General features: G+C 35.9%; 1 protein-coding gene across 1 annotated transcript; it reads right to left on the bottom strand.

The window, feature by feature from the left end:
- Nucleotides 1-469: 469 nt before the first annotated feature.
- Nucleotides 470-20,822, bottom strand: st8sia3 (ST8 alpha-N-acetyl-neuraminide alpha-2,8-sialyltransferase 3). The gene is made up of 4 exons (XM_028802534.2): nt 20,268-20,822; nt 15,706-15,828; nt 11,930-12,487; nt 470-946 (listed from the first exon to the last, which is right to left on the bottom strand). Exons 1-4 carry the CDS (start codon nt 20,429-20,431, stop codon nt 664-666), a joined length of 1,128 nt encoding a protein of 375 aa, XP_028658367.1. The 5' UTR covers nt 20,432-20,822; the 3' UTR covers nt 470-663.
- Nucleotides 20,823-23,534: the final 2,712 nt, after the last annotated feature.

Below are 23,534 nucleotides of genomic sequence, written 5' to 3'. Positions count from 1 at the left end.
CAGAGTGATGAGAGTGGGAATACAATGAGGTGGTGCCCTACTAAGTCCCCCTGAATGACATGCTGGCAGTTTTATCGTTTTTACTCGTAAATGAATGAACTTTCTTCGGCCTAACATGTTGGATTCTAAGGGCTGAATATGCCACCATTTATTTCTCATTCTGTCATGATGTAGGCTGTGTGGTGCTTTGAGTCTAAAACAATGTACTCAAAGCTTTATGAATATTATGAGATTTGTCATTTTACATATTATGAGCAAACAGATTTGAAGTGAAAAGGTTCACAAGCTTTTTCAGTGTTTCTTTTTTGGGGAAAATTAATCTGTTCAAAAGGAATACATATAATCCAGCCCTCACTCACTGTTTTTCATTTTCTTATTTTCTCTGTGGTTTACATGCGTAGAATATTTTCCAAATCCATTCAACATAACAGTAATAAATCTTCTAATTCAGCATTTCCAAAAAAAAAAATTGGTCCCTTAAATGTGCAAACAAAAAAACTGAAACCGTAATTCCGAGACTGATGGTCAGTTTGCACATACTAAGTCACTGCGTCTGGTAACACGATACGTTGTGAGGTGAGTTGTGATCACTATTATGTCCTCAATGGACCCAGGTAGGGCATCACGTAATGATATTTTGGCACTTTTAATAATATTGACTTACTAGGCACAGTGTGAAAGAGTCAGTTTGGTCAACCCTTCCTCGTGCATTTTGTAAAGCAGCTTAAACTCGGTTGGAAGTTGATGGGATTCTTGCCACTTTGTGGTGAATTTGGTCCCTTTCTTGTCATAGTAGTGATATGGAAGTTCTTTTCCTGTGTTGGGATCCCAACCGAAGGGCCAGAATCCATAAAGGTGGATCTCTTCACACATTGCTGAAGCCAAAGTGTACATGAGAATGCCTGTGCTCAGACGTTTAGGAGCTAAATGCTTAGTCTTCCAGTACCTGTTAAAGGTATGACACAAAACAAGAAAAAACTGGTTATTAAAATATTTCAAACAATTGTGAATACAGTAAGCAGAAGACATGAAAAACCAAAACACATCTTTTGTAATGTTTGTGATGAGGTCTACTGAATTGCACATACAACATACATTGAGTAAATTATAAGGCCTGCCGTGGCACATTTGTGTTACATGTCACAGTTTAAGAGTTTTATTATTAGTCCAGGCATTTGGTTTTTCCCATGTGCTCAGAAATTGTTCAGTGAAGTTGAAAGAAAAGTGAGGGTGATCCATCAGCTAAGCTAAACACTTCTGCTAGTAAATCAGTATCTAAAATGCTGCAGAAGTCATAGGGGCAGCAATCCAATTAGTAAATAAGCCAATTACTTTACTTATAGAAGTTGCCATGCAATTTCTCACGCAACACTTCAACACGTCAAATGTAATTTCCTGAGAATTACATGGCAACTTCCATGAGAAATTGGCTTGGGCACTGTGTGCAGACAGAAAACATTAGAGCATTTGAAAATTTCAGCCCAACAAAGCTCACCAATCCAGAGTTATAATGAGTTAATTTCTTTTATGTTTTTCCTGCCTTCTCTGTGGCTGTTGAGCACATATTCTACATGGATTCCAGAGTTTCAGACCCTCCAGAAAGTGAATTTCATATTGATTTTTTAAAATTCACAACAGGTAATAAGCCGAAGTTTTATAATGTCTTATTGGGATGCCATTTTGTTTATCTATTGAGCGCCAGAGTTTTGGTGAGTTGGCATTGGTCATTGCCACAGTGATCCAACCCAACAGACCCCAGGAGGACCCAAACCATGATGTTGTTTAGAGTGCCAGCATAAAGGTTGGTCAAAGGTTTCCTAAGCATCTGATATTGGGATTCTCTATTTCATTTCACAGCCATTTTCTCTGATTGACTTCTGGTTTCTGGCATTAGGATTTGGGTTAGCATTCTTACTTTTTGATGATCAATACCAATTTTTGATATTGACCTCTGCCTGTTTTTTGACAATGTCTTTCCCACCCATCCCATTTTCAAATTTTTCAATGTCTTGCTTGAGTTAGTACATCCTATCTACCTAATTTCTCTAAAATGATGTCAAGTCATTTGAAGGTCTCTAAAGTCCTACTCCCTACTACTCTACTCTACTTGGTAAGTTATTCCATGTGTCTGGTTCTCTGTGTGAAGAAAAACTTTCTGAAGTTTGTGTGAAAATTTACCCTTAACAAGTTTCAATGCCCCTGTGTTCATGTTGAACTCATTTTAAAGTAACAGCCTGGATCCACTGTACTAATTACTTTCAAAATTTAAAAGACGTCAATCATGTTATCTCTTAATCTGTGTTTGTTTAAACTGAAAAGGCTCAGCTCTTTTAATTGTTCCTCATAATGCATCCCCTGCAGTCCTGGAATCAGCCTAGTCACTCCTCTGAACTTTCTCTAGCGCTGCTATCTCTTATTTGTAGTTTGGAGACCAAAACTGCACGCAGTCCTCCAGGTGAGACCTCAACAGTGTGTTAAAAAGCTTCACCATAACCTCCTTGGACTTGTACTCTACACATTAGGGCGCTACATAACCTGACATTCTGTTAGCCTTCTTAATGGCTTCTGAACACTGTCTGGCAGTTGACAGTGATGAGTCCTCTATGGCTCCTAAACCCTTCGCATAAGGTGTACTTTCGATTTTCAGACCTCTCATTGTTTATTCAAACCTAATATTTTTACTTCCTACATGCACTACTTTACATGTACTTACAGTAAATTTAATCAGCCACAAATTTGCCCAAGCCTGTATGCTATTCATGTCCCACTGTAATGAATCAATGAATTCTAGGTTATCTGCCATTGCATTTAGTTTGATATCATCTGCAAATGTAACCAGCTTGTTATTTATATTCATATTCAGATCCTTTATGTGTATTAAAATGGAAGACCCCTGAAGGACACCAATTGTAAAATCTCCTAATTCTAACAAGATTCCTCACACCATAACCCTCTACTTCTTGTGTTTTAGCCAGTTTTCATCCACCTACACACTATGCCCTGAATTTCCTCTTCTTTTAATTTGATGCCCAACTTGTCACATGAGACCTTATCAAATGCCTTCTGAAAATCAATATAAATAATATCATCTGACCCTTTCTGATCACATGCTTTTGTTGCTTTCTCACATAATTCCAGCATATTGTCAAACCACAACCTTTCTCGACTGAACGCATGCTAACTTTTCTCTAACACGCTTGTCCGTGTCATGTGTTGCTCAATGTTTTCCCTAATCATTCCTTCCATTAATTTATCTGTGATGCATGTCAAGCTTACTGGCCTACAGTTACCTTGATCTGCTCAATCACCCATTTTATACAACAGAAAAATATCTGCTGGCCTCCAGTCTTTAGGAATCTCCCCAGTGTACAGAGATTTTCAAAAAGTATGTGCCAAGAGTTTATAATATGTACTCAATAACTACCTTGGGCACTCAAGGATAACTATTATCTGGTCCTAGTGATTTGTTAAATTTAGCCTATTTAATCTAAGCAGTACTTCTCTCTCTACAAATCACTAAGTATCTCCTCAGTAGTTCCTTTCACTTTGGGTTTCTTACAGCATTTTTACAACACACGCCGCTGGCCATGCAGTCATTTTTTGCACACCTATTGTCTTTTTGCATCCAAAATCACTTTGGTCTTTCATGCATTTAACCTTGAGGTATGTTCTTTCCAAACCACATTTCCATTTCAGCATCCCTCTTCCTTTAACTTACCCTTGACACGTGTTAAATTTGATATTGGCTCATTGGTCAAGAGTAGTCTTTTAAACCAATGCACTCAGGACATCTTTCTTTCAATTTTACTAAAAAAGTTCTGAACATGTAGGAGTGAACAAACACATGGAGATATACCATAAATAGAACTGTTACACCATTTTATTTAGCATGAGTGAACCGATGGATTGTAACTGTAGCAGAATCACAGAGTGGGCAGATTTAGAGATTTCTGGTTTTATCATATTTAGTATGTGCTATATACTGTAACACTATACAATTTAGGTACATTACAAATAAATGCAAAACATAATCAAATTATGAATGTTATGCAGGTTTTAAAGAGGAAAGCTAAATAGTATCAATTCAACTCATTAAAAACTTTGCAAATCATGCTGCTAAAACATCTTTGGATGACTTTTTTCTTTGAATCCTCTTAACTCTTGAAGTGTTTAATACTTTTCTTGACATGCAAGGCTGAATTTCAGTATTGACAAGAGTATCAAATAACATCTTGTTTGTGCTTCTATTGCCCATTCTCTGATTTGTATGATCGCTCCTTTTCCAGCTAAAGAAAGATCAATTTCTAAAATACAGCTTAGTGCCTTACATATACTAAGCTTTGGATTGGTTACAACAACATCTTGCTTGGCGCTTTGCTTTAATAGGATTTTGTTGGATTATTTAAAGGTCTCTCTCTCTCTCCAGCTTAACTAGTCTTTTGAACGAATGTGTATTTGTTCTTGACTTGCACCATCAGTGTTACTCAATCAGTCTCTGCATGCAGCTCATATTCAACAATCATTTGATTATTAGAGTATATAGATTACTAATTTTAAATCTGAAATCTGATTAAAAGGTATCTGTAGCAAAAAGAAAATCATTTGTTGATTTTTGTGAGCAAGATTATGGTGAAAGATAGACAAAAAATCCATTTACACAGGTTAAAACTACCCCATGGCAATTCATTGCTTATTAAAATGGTTTAATTTGCTCAGTGTGCTAGATTATTAATTAGATATAAAACATATTTACGATATTTAAAGGCCCTGTTAGTTGACATGATTTTTTCAGCGATTTCCAGTCACAGACTTCTTTTAAGTAATCATAATTATGCAGCCACAGCATACTGCATATCAGTCTGATATCGAAGCAACTCAGTCTAACCACTCTAACACCTGTTTGACTTTGTTAGATCGAGTCGCAGAGGTGACACAAGTCGACCCTTACGACGTAAGACAGCATCAGTTTGATTTTGTCTTAAGTTGTAAGGGTTGGCTCCTGTGTATGTGAGAGCTGACAATAAATGTGAGCTCATGCGGAAATACAATGCATATAATGCAACTATGAAGACTATGATTTTTCATAGAGCACCAGCACAGTCTAGCAGCACTTTATTAACTGATCAAAAAAAAGGACGAGGTTTGTAATATTTGGAAATGTGAAACTATGCTGTAAAGTCCTGACAGAGTCATCTAATCTGTCATTCCCTGCGGCTGCTGGTCATGTAATCTGACATTCTCAGACGACAGGATCAACAAAGCAGGCATCAAGTTTGACATTAAACCCAACGCCAATTTTAAATTTCAGATTTGATTTTCCAACATCTGAAATACCTTTAAGATATCTTCAAATATATTTCTGTTCATTGGAGATATCTTAAATGTGGTATATCTTGAGCAATTTTACTTAGACTTTTTTAACTGAAAAAAGTTTGGTAAAATCTCTAATGATATCCGTATTACTCCCCACCTGTTTAAATGAGCCTTAACATTTATTTGATGTATCTTAAACAGGAAGTCAATCTGGTATATTTTCAAATGGTAAGAACTTATTGCAAAAAATCTCAAGACACTATTATTTGTATTTTAGATATTTCTTAATAATATTCAGATATCTTCAAATAATTCCTGTCTTCTTAAAGTGCATTTCATTTGTCTTTCAATACAGTTTGACATATGTCCAATAGAGAAGGAACCCACCCCAAGATATCTGAAGATGAATTTCATATATTTAAGAGGTGAGTCAAGTTTAAGATTTCACAACTGCATTTAAAGTGATCTTAATTACATTTCAAGAATATTGAGATTCTAAATTCAAGATTTTAAAAATTCTCAAAATATATTTGAGATCTAAAAATGCATGGGTTGTTTCTAAATATCATCTTATAATGTATTTCATATATCTAAAAATGTATCTAATAAATATCAAAATGGACAAGATGGCATTTCAGGACTGCAGGGAAAGTCATGTGTGAGATACGTACGTTCATTTTTTATTTTTCGGTTGAGCTAAATTATGATACCAGGATGCTGACCCAGCAGATTAACATGCCACATATGCAGAAAATGATGATTAGTTCTTGCTGGGCCTTGAAAAGCAACCACCATATCACTGTGAGAACCTCGTCATTAATAGGAAACTCATATTGTTAAACTTTTTTAAAGCATAAATTTTTTTTACTCTGTTCTGCATGAATAAATACAGTAGAGGAAGACAATGAATATTTGACACCCACTGCTCTGGATAAGCCACTGAATCACTACTAATATTTTTTTAGTGGCCCTAACCCTGGTGTCTTTACACCCCAGAACATTCCAACATCAAGAACACCATTCATTTATACAGCATATTATTAAACAGAGGCAAAGCTCAAAGTGCATCAGAAATAACAACAGACACATTTCAACAGAAAGATAAAGGCCTCTCACAGTTAGAGCAGCCAAAGTCAATGTCTGGTAGCCAGTGTGGAGTTGTGGTTTAGGCTTTGGATTGTATACACTGAGGTTGTGAGTTCAAATCTGCTGTGACTGTGTGACCATGAGAAACTCACTTCACCTGGCTGTGCCCCAATTAGAAAAATAAAATAAATATAAAGAATTGCATGTCAAGTGATGTAAGTCACCTTCTGTAAAGGTGTCAGCCACATAAGTAAATGTAATGTCTGGTATGGTCAATTGACAAGAGGAAGAAGAGGAAAATACAAATATCAGCTATCATTGATTGTTGAGGAAAAAGAAACTCTAGGGTCCCCAAAACAAAAAGACCACCCAGCCCCCTAGAGGCATCCTATAGTATTTAAATTATTTTAAATTATATAAATTAAGTTATTCATTAATGTCTTGATATGATATAAAATCCTTGAATTTATAATGCAGTGGGTATCAACCTTAGTTGTAGCATCCTTTAACGTTTCACCACAAAAATCAGCTGCAGAGTATTTTGACCAGTTGGCAATGGTGCAGGGTACTACCTCAGGATGATGTAAAGATAAAAAAGATAGAAGTAGCGATTAGTCACTTGAAAAATCAAAAGGAATAATTGGAAGATTGGAAGTGTCTTCATATTTGTACTCTATGAAAACAGCCATGTCACAGTGACTAAATGCAGATTTAAATATTTAGTTTTATAGGGTATGCTATTCATAATTTGTGAAAAAGACAAGATTAGAAGAAAAATGTGTGTCTTCAGCAGTTTTTTTGTTATGTTCAACAATACTATTCTAATATATGTGTTTTGACCATAAAAGCCAAAGGATGCCTTGCCATTTTGGTTCACTATCAGAATGCTGAGAAAAACATTATGTGACAATCTAAGGTTATGATTCAGGGTGGAAGAGGACAGGCATGTGCAAAATTCCTGACAGCCTAATAGACAATTATAAATATTTTAGAATCGTGATGGCACTGTTGTAGTCCAAACGTCTTCAGATTTTCTCTTTTTTGGTCAGCAGTTCCGCTGCTGCGTTTTGAACAATTAGATAGATCAGTGATTTTCAATATTTTTCATTTCATGGCACACATAAACTACGAGAGATGTTCAAAAAGTTTATGCATTTTTATATTTTCATTGGAAATGGTGACGGTGGGAGGAGTAGTAATTGGGCATTAAAAAGTTGGTACGACGCTGGGAAAATTGCATTGCAAATGAAGCTGACTATGTAGAAAAGTGATGTCATTTGTTTTCGAAATTCTTAAGAAATAGAGGTAAAAAAAAGTGTGGAAACTTTTTGAACGTCCCTCATAATTACCAAAATACTGCGGCACACCAAAAATTATGTTACATTTTTTGCAGATCTGACAACAAAATACATAAAATTTGGATTGATTTACAAAAAAAAAAATAATAATTTTAATTACCTACACTTTTTGCTCTAAAGTGGCTTTTTAAAAATCTTTTTGAAACTACTTATTTATGATACTTTGTAATAAAAAAATAATACTCGAAATGATCAGGTTCCTTTACTTGTATCATAAGCAGGTGGCACAGTGGTAGCGCTGCTTCTTTGCAGTAAGGTGATCACGGGTTTGCGTTCCAGGTCCTCCCTATGTGCTTTTTGCAAAACACATTGTGTAGTGAGAAAACACCACATAAATGTAAATAATTATTATTATTGTTATAATATGTGTGCATGCGTGATCATATTCAGCTACCGCATGGTGAGGGATAAATAGGAACACTAGATGCGTTCGACAATAAGACGCATTCATTGGAACAAGGCATAGTGTGCATGCAACAAAAACATAATGTGTATATTATTGAAGACAATGTTCATATAAATTGATTATACAAAACACGTTTTAGTATTCAAATTTTTAACAAGTTGAGACCTATAAACTGGTTTTAAGTGCATTTAATCATACATTTATTGCTTTATATTTCATATGTATATTATTAAAATGATATATAGATAATGTAAAATGGTATAAAATTTGCATTATAGACTTCTTTTGTGTTTTATTTCTTTAGAGAAGTCTTTAATTAATTTGTTTTAAAAACTCTTGCGGCACAACTGTGGACCTGGTGTGCTGTGGCACACCACTTGAAAGTCGCTGAGATTGATGGATAGATAGATAGTACTTCATTTGTCTCAATGGGAAAGTTAGCTGTTACAGGCTGCTCCAAAGGTACAATTGAAACAGTACACTTATTAGTGGCTGAAGTCGCAAAAAATGTTTCTCTGTTTTAAGATGGGCAAGTCCACAGATTTGACTATGCTTTATGGGAGATTTTGAAATTTCAAAATTTTCTAGATCTGTTTGAGATATCTCAACTCAAACTGAACTGTATCAATAAATTTCTTTGATAAGTGTGCCAAATTTCAACAAAATCAGCCCACTGGGAGTTGAGTTGTTTCATGCAGATACTGTAAGTAGACAGATATTACATAGCTGTTGCATTACATGCAAACTCACCTAATAAAGAACAACAACATCCCCTTCAAACACCATGAACAATTACAACAAGGACAGGCCATTCAGCACAACATGGCTCATCTATCTTTATTCACCAAACTCTTCATGGAAAAATCAAGTTGAGTCACGAGGGGGCTCAAAGTACTACTGTCAGCTTCACTACTTGGTAACTTATTCCACGTACAGTATCTATGATTCAATGATTTAAATGTGTTTGAGCAGCATCTTTAGATACTTTCCTTTAAAATACCCAATTTTTCCAACTGGACACTGTCTATTTTAAAATATATCTAACAATTTACTAGAACTACTCTGATTGCAAAGCTTCTGTGAGATATCATGAAAGCCATCTAAAAAGCTAGGTGGATTTCAAGAGCCGTGGAGATGTATTAGAGTGGAGGGAGTATCAGGGAAGTGTGTGAGGATAGTTAAGGATATGTTTGAGGGTGCCAATACACAAAAGAGATGTACATAAAAGATGAATTTGCAGTTAACGTTGGATTACATCAAGGATCATCACTGATCCCTTATCTTTCTACTCTAGTTATGGATGTTACTACCAGGAGAAGAGTACATCCAGCTCCATGATGTTTACTGTTTGCGGATGACATTGTGCAGAATGGCACCATTAAGAATATTGTGGAAAGGAAACTGAAGCAGTGGAGAAGAGCTATGAAGAACAGGGCCCTCAGGATTAGCAGGAAAAAGACAAAATATCTCAAATTTAAGAGACAAGAACAAGATGAGAAGTTAGCCTCCAGTAAGAAAGACTTACAAGGGTGGAAAAGTTCAAATATCTTGCATAAATCATAACAAAAAATGGAGAGCTACATCTAGAAATAAACCACAGAATGCAGTCAAGTTTGAAAAATTGGAAATTGGGTTAGGCTTAGAATTAGAGTTGTGAAATAACAAAATTTCATAAGCTCAGGAATGAGAAAATCAGAGGTACAGTTACAGTTGGGGTAATGTCAAAGAAAATACAGGAAACAAGGTTAAAGTGGTATGTGCATGTCATGAGAAGAAGTCTCATTGAAAGAATTGGAGATTTTACAGAAAATGATTTGAAGATATAATTTAAAGTTTAAATACATTGTAGGGTACAGAATCCTGGGTAGGAAACCTTCTACACTTGTGCTATGTTAATCTAAAGGATTGGCATCATGATATTACAATCTAGCTAACCAGAAAAATAAAAACAATATGAATGCATCTTGTACATAACTTTCCTATAAATCTTGAAATGGCATTCTGGCCATTTAGTTTACAAATGGTGAAACAACATGAGAACCTGAGTCTCCTTACTGCGAGGCAGCAGCGCTGCCATCTGCGCCACTGTGCCGCCCTTTTTAGGATTATTGTTGGAATTATTGTTTTATTGTATAGATCGATTATTTTATTGTATTTTTGCATTATATTTATTCTGTAGTAATTTATTATGTGCCTTGACTGTGGAACCTTAGGAGGCGGGTCCCCTTAACACCACAGCTGAGGGTTGGTGTCCCTTGTGGAAATAATAATAATAATAATACATTTTATTAATATAGCTCATTGCTTGTGTACACTCCTGTTTTGGCTTTCTGATGGAACTGCAGATTGTTTCTATAACCTTTGTAAATGCTTGTTTTTGATTATTTCAGATTTTTAGAATTATTTGCTTTTGTTATATAAATTCTTTAAAGGTAAAGGAACTTTGTTTTTTTATTTGGTGGCAGAGGGTTTGATTGTTTCCCTTTTTTTATTTTTTATTTTTTTAGTTTTTGAATGTCTTTTAGCCTTTTTATTCATTCTTAGTCTGTGTAGGCTGAAGTTTGCTTCTGAGTTTATGGGAAAAGCTGAGGCTAGATTTTGAAGGTGAGGCCTTGTGCACCTTTTTTGGAATGATAAAACCCTGGAGAAGTTAAGACCTTAAAGGATAAAACAAAATAACATAGTCATGGTAAGAGAGCTAGCCAAAATCAAAATCAAAAAGCTGTCAAAATCAATCATCAAAACCAAAACGTTAAACTACAATTCTGTTAACACTAGCTTGAGTAATTACTCCTAACTTGCCTTAATATTTACCACTTGTTCTTTTATATCCAAGTGCTGCCAGCCAACTTAATGAAAGGATAAGTGTCAGTGTGTCTGTCCAGTTTCTACATCTCTGTCATTCCAAAGTATGGCACATCACAAACATTTTTTTGCATTTGTCATTCCAACAGAAGGCACATCCCAAACATTAACCACTGCTTTTACAAATCCTACACCAAATGGCATGTAACAGAGACATACGCATTGCATGGTGCACTGCAAACTTTAATGCTGAGGTCTACTTGGATTACATCTTAGATGGGCAGCACAGCTAGTCTCAAATAGCATAATGTGTCATTGTGACCAGCAACAGGTATAACAACAGTAAACAAAATAGTACTGGTCACCATACCAAACAAAATGACTTCTTCAGAATAAACAAAATAAACACACATTAGAAATAAACATGTAGAAATTCTGAAAAGAACATACATTGAACCACTTTAAAGTCCAAAACATAACAGTGACTTTGGTATAATTAGTGCTGAAAGTAATAGATACAAAGTGGAAACATCAAGGGAAAATAGCAGGCAGAAGAAGCTGAGGAGCAACTAAACCAAATCTTGACTCCTTTATCAAGTACTAGTCAGATAAAGACATGTAGTAGCGTACGTTTAAAAATATTTGATATTGCTTGCCTATGCGTATCTTGACCGCCTTTCACTTGTGCCTGAACCTCTCTTGACCAGAGCTGCCATGAAGCCTGCTTCTCAGACTCTGTCATTTCAAGGCCCCTTGCTCGCCGTCTGTCCATTTCACTCTTCCTGTCTTTGAAAGGCGGCCCCTACCCCTTTACTCCTCCACATGCGTCTCACACTTGCAGTTCCTCTCTCGATTGCGTCACCAAAGCCAAACTGACCTATCAAATTGCTTGGAGGAACCAGGCAGAGACACAGACCTTTGTGTTTTAATATATAGTAGATTAGAAAAAACAGCTCCTTACCTGTTAATATGCTGCATTATATTTCCAGGCCAAGCCAATTGCACTTTTAATTGTCCTTTGTGCTCCACAAAAAAATCAACCAGGGTTCTGGTGACGGTCGCTGATGTGTGGAAAAAAAAAGCTGGGATCCAAAGAATGGCACCATCCAATTTTTTCAGACTAAGAAAAAAGTTATTACGGTCCTGGATTGTGAGAAGATTGTTGTAGTACTTTTCGAGAATACTGGGGTTAAAAGTCGTGAGGTTGGTCTTTCTTCCAACATCTTTTTGAAAAATCTCGGTGGGTGCAAAATTGCAACGGAAAATAAAATCAGACTTGTCTATTTCTGGTCCACACTGGCTGCCTGTAAGTATGCCACTGTTCCCTACTACTGCACAGACATTGTAATGCTTGTTTAATACAGGTGATGCATCGGGAAGAAGTGATTTGAAATTATTGCTAATGGAAAACACATATTTATGGCTGGAATAATCATAATGCATCAGCTGGCCAACTCGGACACCACTCTTGGTCAAGGTGAAGTTTTTTGCTACATCAATGTAGCGTAGAATTTCTTTCCTAAAGTGAAAATCACACATAAATAATGCATTAACATTAAGTCAGTACATTTATTCTAATGTGTGTTTGCATTCTATTATTAGAAACCTTAACATACAACAACAAGGATTCTCTGCACAATAAATTCAGTTTATCAGGGCATTTCACCAGATGCTGAGGCTTTGTCTGTTAACGTAGTTTAGAATAATGGCTGGAGTTCTACATTAATGTCAACAAGTCGCATACACTTTTCAGCCAGTGAAGTGCTGTTGGGATGAGGGGCCTATCCAGGTAGCATTGTGGGCTAAGCAGGAGCCAACTTTACTCTGGCTCCTGGAACTTATATTGAATAAAAGAAACATTTCTAATAATTACATTCATCTCCAAACTGAGTATAATACAAAAGCAGTAAAAATTCTAAAAAGTATATCAAAAGATTGAGGAAAATCACATTTCTTTGTGGTTTAACAGAAACATTTCCATTTACCTCTGTTTTTTCACATCACACCAAATGTCTTATAAATCTTAACAAAATCCCTTCCTTTACACATTTACTTTTTCTTTGGATTTTGTCCCATTAATACTGGTATTACTGTTTCCAGCAACACTGCTATACTAAATAACGTAGCCATCCATGCATGTAGCAGCTTTGATATTAGTTCTATGTATTTCTCTCTGGCTTTCATGCTGTATTACTTTATACCTTTCACTTTATCGGTTTCTATCAAACGCTCCTTGTAAAAAGTATATTTGGTACAAGAGCCGTTTAATTTCAATAAGATATTGCTAACTGCCTAAAACTCTGCCATTGCTAAGATGGAAACATCAAAATATGCAGTCTGTCCTGTTAGACTGCAGCAGTAGAGATGAAATGGCCAACCACAATGCACAGCATTTGGAAAATGTCAGCACACCCTGAAACAGTGTTCTACCTTTTAACATAGTAAGCGATATAATCATCATATAAATAGTTAATGTGTAACAATCTAAAAAAAAAAATACAGGAAAAGAAAGAACACCTCTAATTTAATCCCCTCCTAACCTGGTTACAGTGTGTCTAAGGGGGTCACATAATTTGAGAACCATTTCAAAGCAGCTTGAAGGGCCCAGCTTCACCTAAAGATGAGAAACTTGGTCTAGTTTAATCCAGACTGTACAGGTGAGTGATAAGGCAGCATGCCAAGATCAATAGAGCTTTTCGAGGCCCTACGGTGAATGATTATTAATGCCAATGTGTCACCAACGATTTTTAACCAACTGCAATGGAATTTAAAGTCAGGGTATCTACTGATGGAGAAAAATCTACCAACAGCAGGCATCCCCATCAAAGTCAGCCCATGTGCTGACCAAATTATTTATAATGCAATTTCCGGGAACTCCAGAGTCATATCAGAGGATCCAAAGGATCCAATTAATGTCAGCAGCTGGAAAGATTGAACACACTTTGTGTACATAAGAGGTTAGAAAGGAAGGAGTCTTTGATGTCAACAAAGGACATAAATGTGCGACTAAGGCTTGCTAGAAATCTGGGGTAGAAGTAAACTTCTGGGACAATGTCAGCTGGATAGGCGAGGCAAAGTTGTAGATATTATTGTGCAATGCCAAATGCAATGCTTGGCAAATATGAAAAGCTGCCTTTCTCTAGACAAGAGCATTAAGACCATTATGATTTGGGATGCCATGCTTCTTTAGGGTTTGGGCATTATTGAGTGAAATAGCTGAAAAGCTTAATAAACTTAATAAACCATCCTCTCTCTCTCTCTCTCTCTCTATATATATATATATATATACCCAAATATATCTATATATCACTTCTTAAGTGAATTAAGTAAAAATGTACACACTTGAAACAATGAAATCAATAAAAACACTAAACAATAAGGGGTCATGGGAATCAGAACAGCATTCTGTTCATATACACCACACCACTTACTGTATCTCTACACTGTGGTTGATAACATAATAAATCCACTTTTTATATGTTATTGGTTGGTATTTGGAACGACCCATGTTGTATGTTGGGCTAGTACTATAATATAATATTTTGATTGTCCAACTAGTACTTTAACATGTGCCACTTATTGAGTGAGCCATAAGTTCTGCAAGGTACCATAAAATACTCAGGCAGCACTTGAGGGCTCTTGCTTAAAAGCTACAAAGAACATAAAATGGATTTTGCTACAAGGCAATGATACAAAACACTTGTCCAAGTCTACAACACAAAACCTAACAACAACAAAGGCAGATTTAAAATTCAGATCTAAATCAATATATGCAAGAAAGGCAATACAAATTTGATAATTAAAAAAGTTCTGCCTGAAAGAATGGGCTAAGATACCACTAAGTAAAAATAACTGACAGGGCAACTGACAAGAAAGGCCAAACCTTGACCTGTAGCACTTTTTTCAAAACTGTCCCTAAACTTGTTAACCTCATTATGTTGACCACATTTGTATGTTGCTTTTGAAAAAGCATCTGCTAAGCAAATCAATGTAAAGGTAAATCAAATTAAAGTATTTTCTGCCAAAATAGAGGACACCACAAGGTACCGAAGCCCAGTTACATTTCTGTTGACTGAAATAGCTTCTAGTGATATTATTTTGATGAAGTCACCTTTGGTATCACTGCACAAAATCACATTTTATTTTCATATATGTTATAAGGCTAAACACTTCTCAGGGACATGTGCTTACTTCTTCTCAGGGCAGTAACTGCTAATTATTGGCAGTTTCTTAGGTATCTATCTATCTATCTATCTATCTATCTATCTATCTATCTATCTATCTATCTATCTATCTATCTATCTATCTATCTATCTATCTATCTATCTATCTATCTATCTATCTATCTATGACACCTGTTTATTTCTCTACGGCTACTTTATTTTAACGATTTTCTATTTTGAATGGGAAACCTTTTGATTTTGGAGTCCAAAATACTATAAATATTACTTCAACTGACTATACCTCAGCCTCTAATGTGTATTATTTATTACACCAGACAATAACCAGCAAAGGTACACAACTTCATTTTAATAATAATGATGATGAATTATTACTATTAAACACACAGTCAGGCTGCTTATTTACGCATGCATTATAGCTTCGAATTAATTAGGATATTTTAACAGAACTAATTATGTGAAAAATTGTGACATTTCCTTTTACAAACTCTCATTAATTAAAACATTTTCTGCAAATTCCTAAACCATTATTTTTCTGTATCTAAATTGGCCTCACCTTTGCTGTAAGAAAGCTGTCCTGTTGAATTGCCATTTGGATGGCTTCTCTTGCAGTTCTTCATTTAAAGCATTTGTAAGTGGAATAAAAGATGGATCTAGAAACTTCATTGCAAACTGTGACCTATAAAAAGACCATTTCTTTTCAATTAGAAAGCAGTCAGTAAGCTGCAGTGCTGAAAGACAGCTGCTAAGAGTGGCTTTAATCAATGACCCCAGCCTAACACAATCAATTCAGAAGCTAATTAATTAGTTGCATGTCTGATTTTCATTTGTTTGACTACAGTTTCTTCTCCCCTTGAAGTTTCCATTCCCATTTTGTTTTGTTGTTAATGAAATTAGTTTACCATTATCCCAAACACAAATCTAAAATGTAGTCTAAGTGTTATCTACACATTGTTTTCATAGTTCTATACATTCTGTAAATATCTTCTACATTCATATTCTTTCTACATGATAAGAAGTGAAAAATCATATAACACATTTACAGTCTTTTGTTAAAATTAAAAGAAATCATTAAAAGTCAGAAATAATTTATTCAGGATCACATTTTATACCGGTATGATTTAACCTACATTTTTTACTCACTGTTATTATTCACTATTTTTCATTCGTTTATGAACCCCCCAAGAGAGCGCAGCTCTTCCCTTATTCACGACTGTTTTTTACGCACAGTCCAAAATTAAACAGTTGACTACTGAACTGAGCCTTTGTACGTAAGTGCAGTATGTGTGTCTGTGTAAATCTGTGTGTGTGTGTTAGGCCATGAATGCAATGAGAAGGCCTGCCATCTGGGCTTCTTTCCATCTTGCACCTGTTGCTGAAAGGATGGGCTCCTCGAACCTTTAAGGGGAGCTCCAAGTGTGAAGAAGTGGTGCCCCTCCAAGGCTGATTACTGACTTGTGCCCAGTACTGCTAAGACAGGCTATGGTGCCTGATACTTAAATAGAATAAGCAGGCTCTGAAAATCAGAGGGTGGAATATTATTATTACTGCACAACTCTCTATTGTTTCTACCCACATAAAATTATCCTTAGACAGATGCACCTTGTACCGTATAAACTAGAGATTCATGCAATAACTTTACAGCATTATAAACCATTTGCAAAACAACAGCAGATCCATATTAAATCTGAGAAATGCTCGTTGGGCTTCTCTACTAGTGTCTGTCTTAGTAATTTTATTAAGCCTTATATTCAGACTTATGTCTCTTGTTTTATGTGCTCTATAAAACTCCCATACTTATTCTATGCCTATGCTTTCACATTATATTGCATGCATTTTGAAGTATTCTGATTCTGATTTCATTGTATGTTCATTTATACAATTACAGTCCACATAAACTGGATCATTTAATTGCTATTGTAGTTGATGTTATTTGCTTAGTGAAAGTGTACACTGTGAAATGTGATATATAAGATTCATTATTACTGAACTGTAATTTGTGGATTTCATTATAACTAAGTGCTGATATAGAAAGTTACTTTGCATTTTTTTAAAGTTCTGAATGGCTTTGCTTTTTAAAGAAATACTCTACCAAAACATGTTTTTTAATACGTTGCTCACTCCATGTGTTTTGTGGTGATGACTGAGAACAGAGATAAAAAAAAAGCTTATGCTGTAATACAAGCAAATGGTGAACAATACTGTACAATATCAAACAACATGAACAATGTCCAAGGAAAAAGGAAACAAACTGATGTTACTCGGGCCACATAATCCTAATAATGTCACGGTTATCCAGGCAGGACTCTTGACCAATGAATGAGGAGGAGAGGTGGATCTTTAAGTCATAATGCTCAGTCCCATGTGAATTGTATTTCCTGTTTATGATGTGCACTGATTTTTTTAAGAAGTATTTATTTAACAATATTTTAGCTGAAAATGCTTGTGTTTTGCATGTTTTAAGAGCACAACTGCATATCTGACCCGTGGAATATGCAACATGAGTAACAAGATTTTTTTTTTCTTTTTCCGTGTGTGTTTTCCACATTGTTTGCCATGGCCACCATTGGCTTGTATTACAGTATGTCTGAGACTATTTTTATCACTCTTCTGTATGAAAACATTCATTTTTTTCTCGACCATCACTACAAATGGGTGCCAATGTGCCATAGGGGAAGCATTTTTGTTTCCTAATAGAACCATCCATTTGAAGTTTCTACAAAGAGCCTTTATTTAGTGAAATCCATTACAGGTTTAATAAATAGCCATGACTAGATGGTAACAGATTTGTACAGTACCAATGGATTCATACTTTTTAAAGGACTCTTAGTACATACAATGACACTCACTAAGTTCAGGTTTTCTTGATCTGTTAGCATCATGGCAGGTAGCCAACTGCACATTAAAGATTTCTGTTTCATCCACAAATTAGGAACCTTTTCAAAATCCAAAGAACTGATTTCATATGCAAGGAACCCTTCCCAGACTGCACTGATCTTTTGATTAGTGAAGGTTCAATAAGGATCTACACAACCCAGTAAAGTGCCATTATCTTTAAGAGTGCGTAACATGTAACATATCAAAAATGTTCATTTCTGGGTGGAGCATTCCTTTAACTCTGTTTTGTGAAACTAATGGATTAAAAGGCCATATATCAAAATTGATCATTACTAACAATCATTTATTAAAATAATACCATATATTGACTTGATTTTAACTTAGTTTTGTAAAATTTTACTTGCTTATATGGAATGTTGTTTGATTTTAATAAATTCAATAACATGTTAAAAAATACCATATTTGTATCAAATAGTACTTTTAAAATGATTATTTTTAAAACATACTGTACATAGGAAGAAAAATAGAGAATGCATTAATATCTAAACAAGTTTACCTTTTTTCATAACATTAATGGTTATTTTTACACAATTTATTATACAAATGAATGATAAAAACATTTTTGTGAACAAAATAGGATTTGTTAAATTTGAAAATCACAAAAAATTCAGTAATATATGAAAAAGAAGATATACACATTACACTTATACACTTTCAAATCTGCCTTAAAGTCTCAAAACTTTAAAAAAAAAGTCTACATTTCTCAATTTTCCAGCTATTACTAGGAGAGCAGAACATTCAGACTGGTATGACACTGCTTATAGAATATTTTTATCTGTAAGAAAACAAAACTAAAGGTTAATAGTTTTAAAGTGGATGTTACAGGGTATTACTATTCATTTATTTATTGATTGATTTATTAATACTAAGCAGTAGTGTGGTAAGACTATATCCCAGCTATCACTATTTGCAAAAACTTAACCAGTTTCATAGCTGCTCATTAAGATAATAGTTATCACATTTAATAGTATAAGTGTCATGGGGGTTATTCTTTTTTTTTTTTTTTTTTGTAGTGTTGTATGCTTTGCAAGCTATCTTGGCAGGGTACACTCAGTGAAAGGTGCTTATCAGAAATAAAGTCACATTGACTGGTATTTTGGAATTTTTTTTAAATACTGAATAATAAAATTGTATGGCTGTCACTTCACTACCCCTGAGTAATATACAATAGTAGTTTTGCTATTCTGTACATTAGAACAAAGACGTCACAGTAATCGAAATATTCCACTTCTTTACACAATTTAGTAGTCATTTATTGTTTTTCTGAAAAGGCAAATGCAACGGTTTATCAGTTATCTTCATATCTCAACACTCACATTTACAAAATGGCTGACGGTCCCTGAGACTGTAAACAAAAAAGAACAATCAAATTTGGGAGGTGGCAGGAGGTGGGATGGCGAGTGGGTGTTGGGGAGCACATTGGTGTATCAGCACCCTGGACAGCTCCCACATAAAACAATGGCTGCGATGCAGATGTGCGCAATCGACACGCACTCTAGCCGAATCGGGGCGAATCCTCTCATTGTATTGAAGGTCCTTGCCTAACAAGCTTACATTTACATTTCTTTTCAAAAATTTTTCCCAAAGTGCAGTATTATTATCTATTCATTAGGTTCTGCCGCACAGTGGTTCGATTACCTATTCCACAATAAAATATTTGCCAGTAAATAATTGTATATGAAGCAACTCCTGTCGACTTCTGATCGAATTTTTATAAACATGTAATACATTTTCTCCAAAATTATTATATGGGTGTATATCGTTATTCATATTAGGAACTGTATTTAACACGGAACGAAAGCAACACACCTTAACATCTATCTATCTATCTATCTATCTATCTATCTATCTATCTATCTATCTATCTATCTATCTATCTATCTATCTATCTATTTCACTGGATGGATAAAACCGAAACGACCCCATTGTGGAAGGCTTGTCCCACGCTTGGCTTCGCCACAGCCGTCTTGAGGGCGCCTGCGCCGCCCGGCTTCCACATTGTATTTTTGAAGGCCTCCTATGATGTACGACTTGCGTATTTCAAACAATACTGTCGCCCGCTTATGAAAAATGATGTCGGTTTTTCTCGAGGCTGTTATAATTGCAAGAAAACACGTTATCTTATCGACTTTGGCACGTAGTGGGTAATCGGAGCAGTTTAGCTCATAGCAGACGAGCTCGGACACGGCAAAGCAGAGACACCCAATCATGCACACTTACCGAAATCCGGCGTGAAACATGTACATCCGAGGAGCCCCCGAACCCGCATATTTTGGGGTTGTGAAGATGTTATCTCTTTTGATTGACACGTAGCTGATCAAGGATAAAATGATCAAGGCGACGCTTAGCATTACTACACCCAGCGCGCTAGCAATGCGGACCATTGTGGCTTTATTTTCATTACCGTGAAACTGAAAACAAATCACAAATCAGAAGGAATCAATATACACACATCCATTAAAAAGCGGCCTTTAAATGCTGAATAAAGAAAGAAAGAAGTGCGCAGATCCCAAAAATAAATATATACTCTAGCCCGTTTCCTTTCCTTTCTTTTTTTTTAAGAATTAGAGAAAAATGGAGGGCTCGTAGGAGCTGCGGTGGCTGAAATGGCAGCTGGTTGCGTTGGTAATACGTCTGTGATCAGATACCCCCTCATTCTCAAGCACGGCTCCAGAGAAACCTGCCATCCCTTTTCCCAGACTGCAAGATAAATGTGATTGGAATAATGTTTCTGTTCGATACAAGCCAGTGGATTTAATTAATTAACTAACTCGGCCAGATATTTAAAGGGGACACGGCCTTTGATTAAAAAGACGGAATAAAGCCCTGCAATCCGAGCACCTAAAAGGCATTTGTGGCACTCCCAGCGCTGGGACGGCACTATTTTGTGGCATGTATTATACTCGAGTGTGCGCGTCCTGCCCATCTCCCATTCCTACTGTCGGTCCAGTGCACGCCTGGGGATCCGTCAGGCAAACCGTTAACTCCGACATGGAAAAAGAGCCTTTGACGCTTGCGTAAAGACTGGCTGGATTTTTCAGGGCTCTGAAAAAAAAGAAATGTCTTTTAATTTGTATCAGGGATGATTCTGTCCAATGCTGAAAATAATTTTGACTGAATTAACGGGTCTTGGGTTAATGAGGCTCTTATTACTTAACATCCTTTTTAAGCCTCTTCACGAGGGTTTTGTGTCAGTGTAAGCAGATTTCAAAGGTGGCTGATCATTTTAATGAGAAGAAGATGATTAGCCTATGATGATATGATAGACTCTTGTAGATTTTCCCGCTGACGATAGATGACCCGACACTGCACAGCATTTTAATAGTTATTTATTATACAAATGCTATACTCATAAAAGCGCATTTTACAACTCTTTGCTGTGCAGAAGAATTAAAAATTAACATGAATGTTATTCTTCAAAAAAACAGCGGTGGTGTTACAACTGTATACTTTTATATGAAGATCTACACAACATCAAATTTTGCTTAGCCTTTTTATTAAACTGATTGTAGCCAGGCACAGATAATAAATATGACATTAAATGGTCATTAACATTTGGTGTGTTTTGCTGACTGAAACTTATTGAAGTATTTGTTTCAATATCTGTACGAATAGCATTGGAAACTCTCAGGCATATGTGGTTTATCTAAAAAAATAAATAAATAAAGGAACAATTTGTACCCACTTTATTTAGGTAGATTTAGCTCCATGTTTTAGTGAGTAAGGAAAATATAAATTTAGTGTATTAAACACATCCAAATAAATCAGGTAAAGACAGGGGCCGGATGAAGACCTTTAGAGGCCCTAAGCACTTAAACGATTTTGGTGCCCCCCATATCTATCTAATTCAAAATAAACAGTAATAAACCGTAAAATAAAATTTTATTTATTGAATTGAAATAAAACTTGCAGTAAGATGGAAAGTAATGCTTATTTTTGTATACTTCCACTTTATTTCTATTTGAAAGGTTTTCTCTTACCTTTTCAAATTGCAAAGCCTTTGATCAGATCCTCACAACTTACGTGACAACTTCTGTGATGAGCAGAGATAAGGCATCCAGCCTGGCCTCTATTATTACTATCCATCCATCCATTGTTCAACCCCTAACTACAGGGTCACGGGGGTCTGCAGGCAATCCCAGCCAACACAGGGCGCAAGGCAGGAAACAAACCCTGGGCAGGGCGCCAGCCCACCGCAGGACACACACTCACACACCAAGCACACACTAGGGACAATTTAGAATCACCAATGCACCTAACCTGCATGTCTTTGGACTGTGGGAGGAAACCAGGGAACCCGGAGGAAACCCACGCAGACATGGGGAGAACATGCAAACTCCACGCAGGGAGCCATCGTGCCGCCTCTATTATTACTATTTTATTCTTATTTTTGCTGTTGTGTATATATGCATGTCATTTTTTCATTTAATGTAGGAACCCCTTTTTGTGTTGTGGAAGCTGTTCAGCTGCACCATTTGTAGTTTTGCACCACAAGTGGTAAATCCAGCAATGAACAATTTCCATAGTGCCCCCCTTCCCTTGATGCCCCAAGCATGTTCTTATTTTGCGTAATGGCTAACCAGCCCTGGGTAAACTAGGCCTAATATTGCAAATGTCAAAGTCACAAACATACATCAGATAAACACTACTGAATTATCTTTAGTATATTTTACTGTTGTATCATATGTTAAATTAGACGAGCACAAGATATTGCATACTACTTTCTTCTAACAGTCTTCATTTTGTAGGCAATCAGTTCAGCTTTACGTAAGAGCTTGAAACTTCATGGTAGAACCATCCATTCTCTAAAGCTGCAAGCACTGGGCACAGGCAGGAACAATTTCAGAAAAGTGTACCAGCCCACCATCACAGGGTGAAGGGCTATATGACCCCCAACATGGGACAATTTAAGCACCACCAGTTAGTTATACCTAACCTGCATGTCTTTGGATTGTGGGAGGAAACCCAGACATGAAGAGCACATGGGGAGAACATGCCAACTCCATACAGGGAGGAACGAGGACTTGAACACTGGCAGGCAGTGCGACACTGGAGGAGAGACCCGTCAGGAAAGGCATCAGAAAATGAAAACACAAGAATTAATGGAAGCTGCTGAAATTCGGGGTGTTCATAAGAAATGTAATGAATTACTGTACTTCATGAGGTAGAAGTAAATAACAAACAGGAAGAGCTGCCCAGGTATTTAAAATATTAAAATGTGTGCTTCACTTGAAAAGTTTAAAATCTACATTTTCTTGATTGAGCAGAAAAAAAGGATTAAAGATAGTAAGTATCACATTTGTAATCACTGACCTTGAAATTGTCTAAAGCGACACCCACATGGTTATGATTGAAATTTGACATTTTTAATCTTCTGGGAGTGTCTCTCAGACAGGTGGGACTACCGGTAAAGAAATATTCAGCAATTATCAGTAACCTTTAAATATCCTAAAACGACACTCCACATGGCTGATTTTTGTTGTTACA

The sequence above is a fragment of the Erpetoichthys calabaricus genome, chromosome 5 (genome assembly GCF_900747795.2).
Source record: "Erpetoichthys calabaricus chromosome 5, fErpCal1.3, whole genome shotgun sequence".
Taxonomy (NCBI): Eukaryota; Metazoa; Chordata; class Cladistia; order Polypteriformes; family Polypteridae; genus Erpetoichthys; species Erpetoichthys calabaricus.
Note: the sequence above shows the minus strand (reverse complement) of the source record. Positions and strands in the feature narration are given on the sequence as shown.

Coding starts and splice junctions, on each gene's coding strand:
- st8sia3 (XM_028802534.2), bottom strand. CDS start 20,431: ATGGTCCGCATTGCTAGCGCGCTGGGTGTAGTAATGCTAAGCGTCGCC. Junction 15,829..20,267: donor ATGTTTCACGCCGGATTTCG/GTAAGTGTGCAT, acceptor GTCTTTTTATAG/GTCACAGTTTGCAATGAAGT. Junction 947..11,929: donor ATAATGCAGCATATTAACAG/GTAAGGAGCTGT, acceptor TACCTTTAACAG/GTACTGGAAGACTAAGCATT.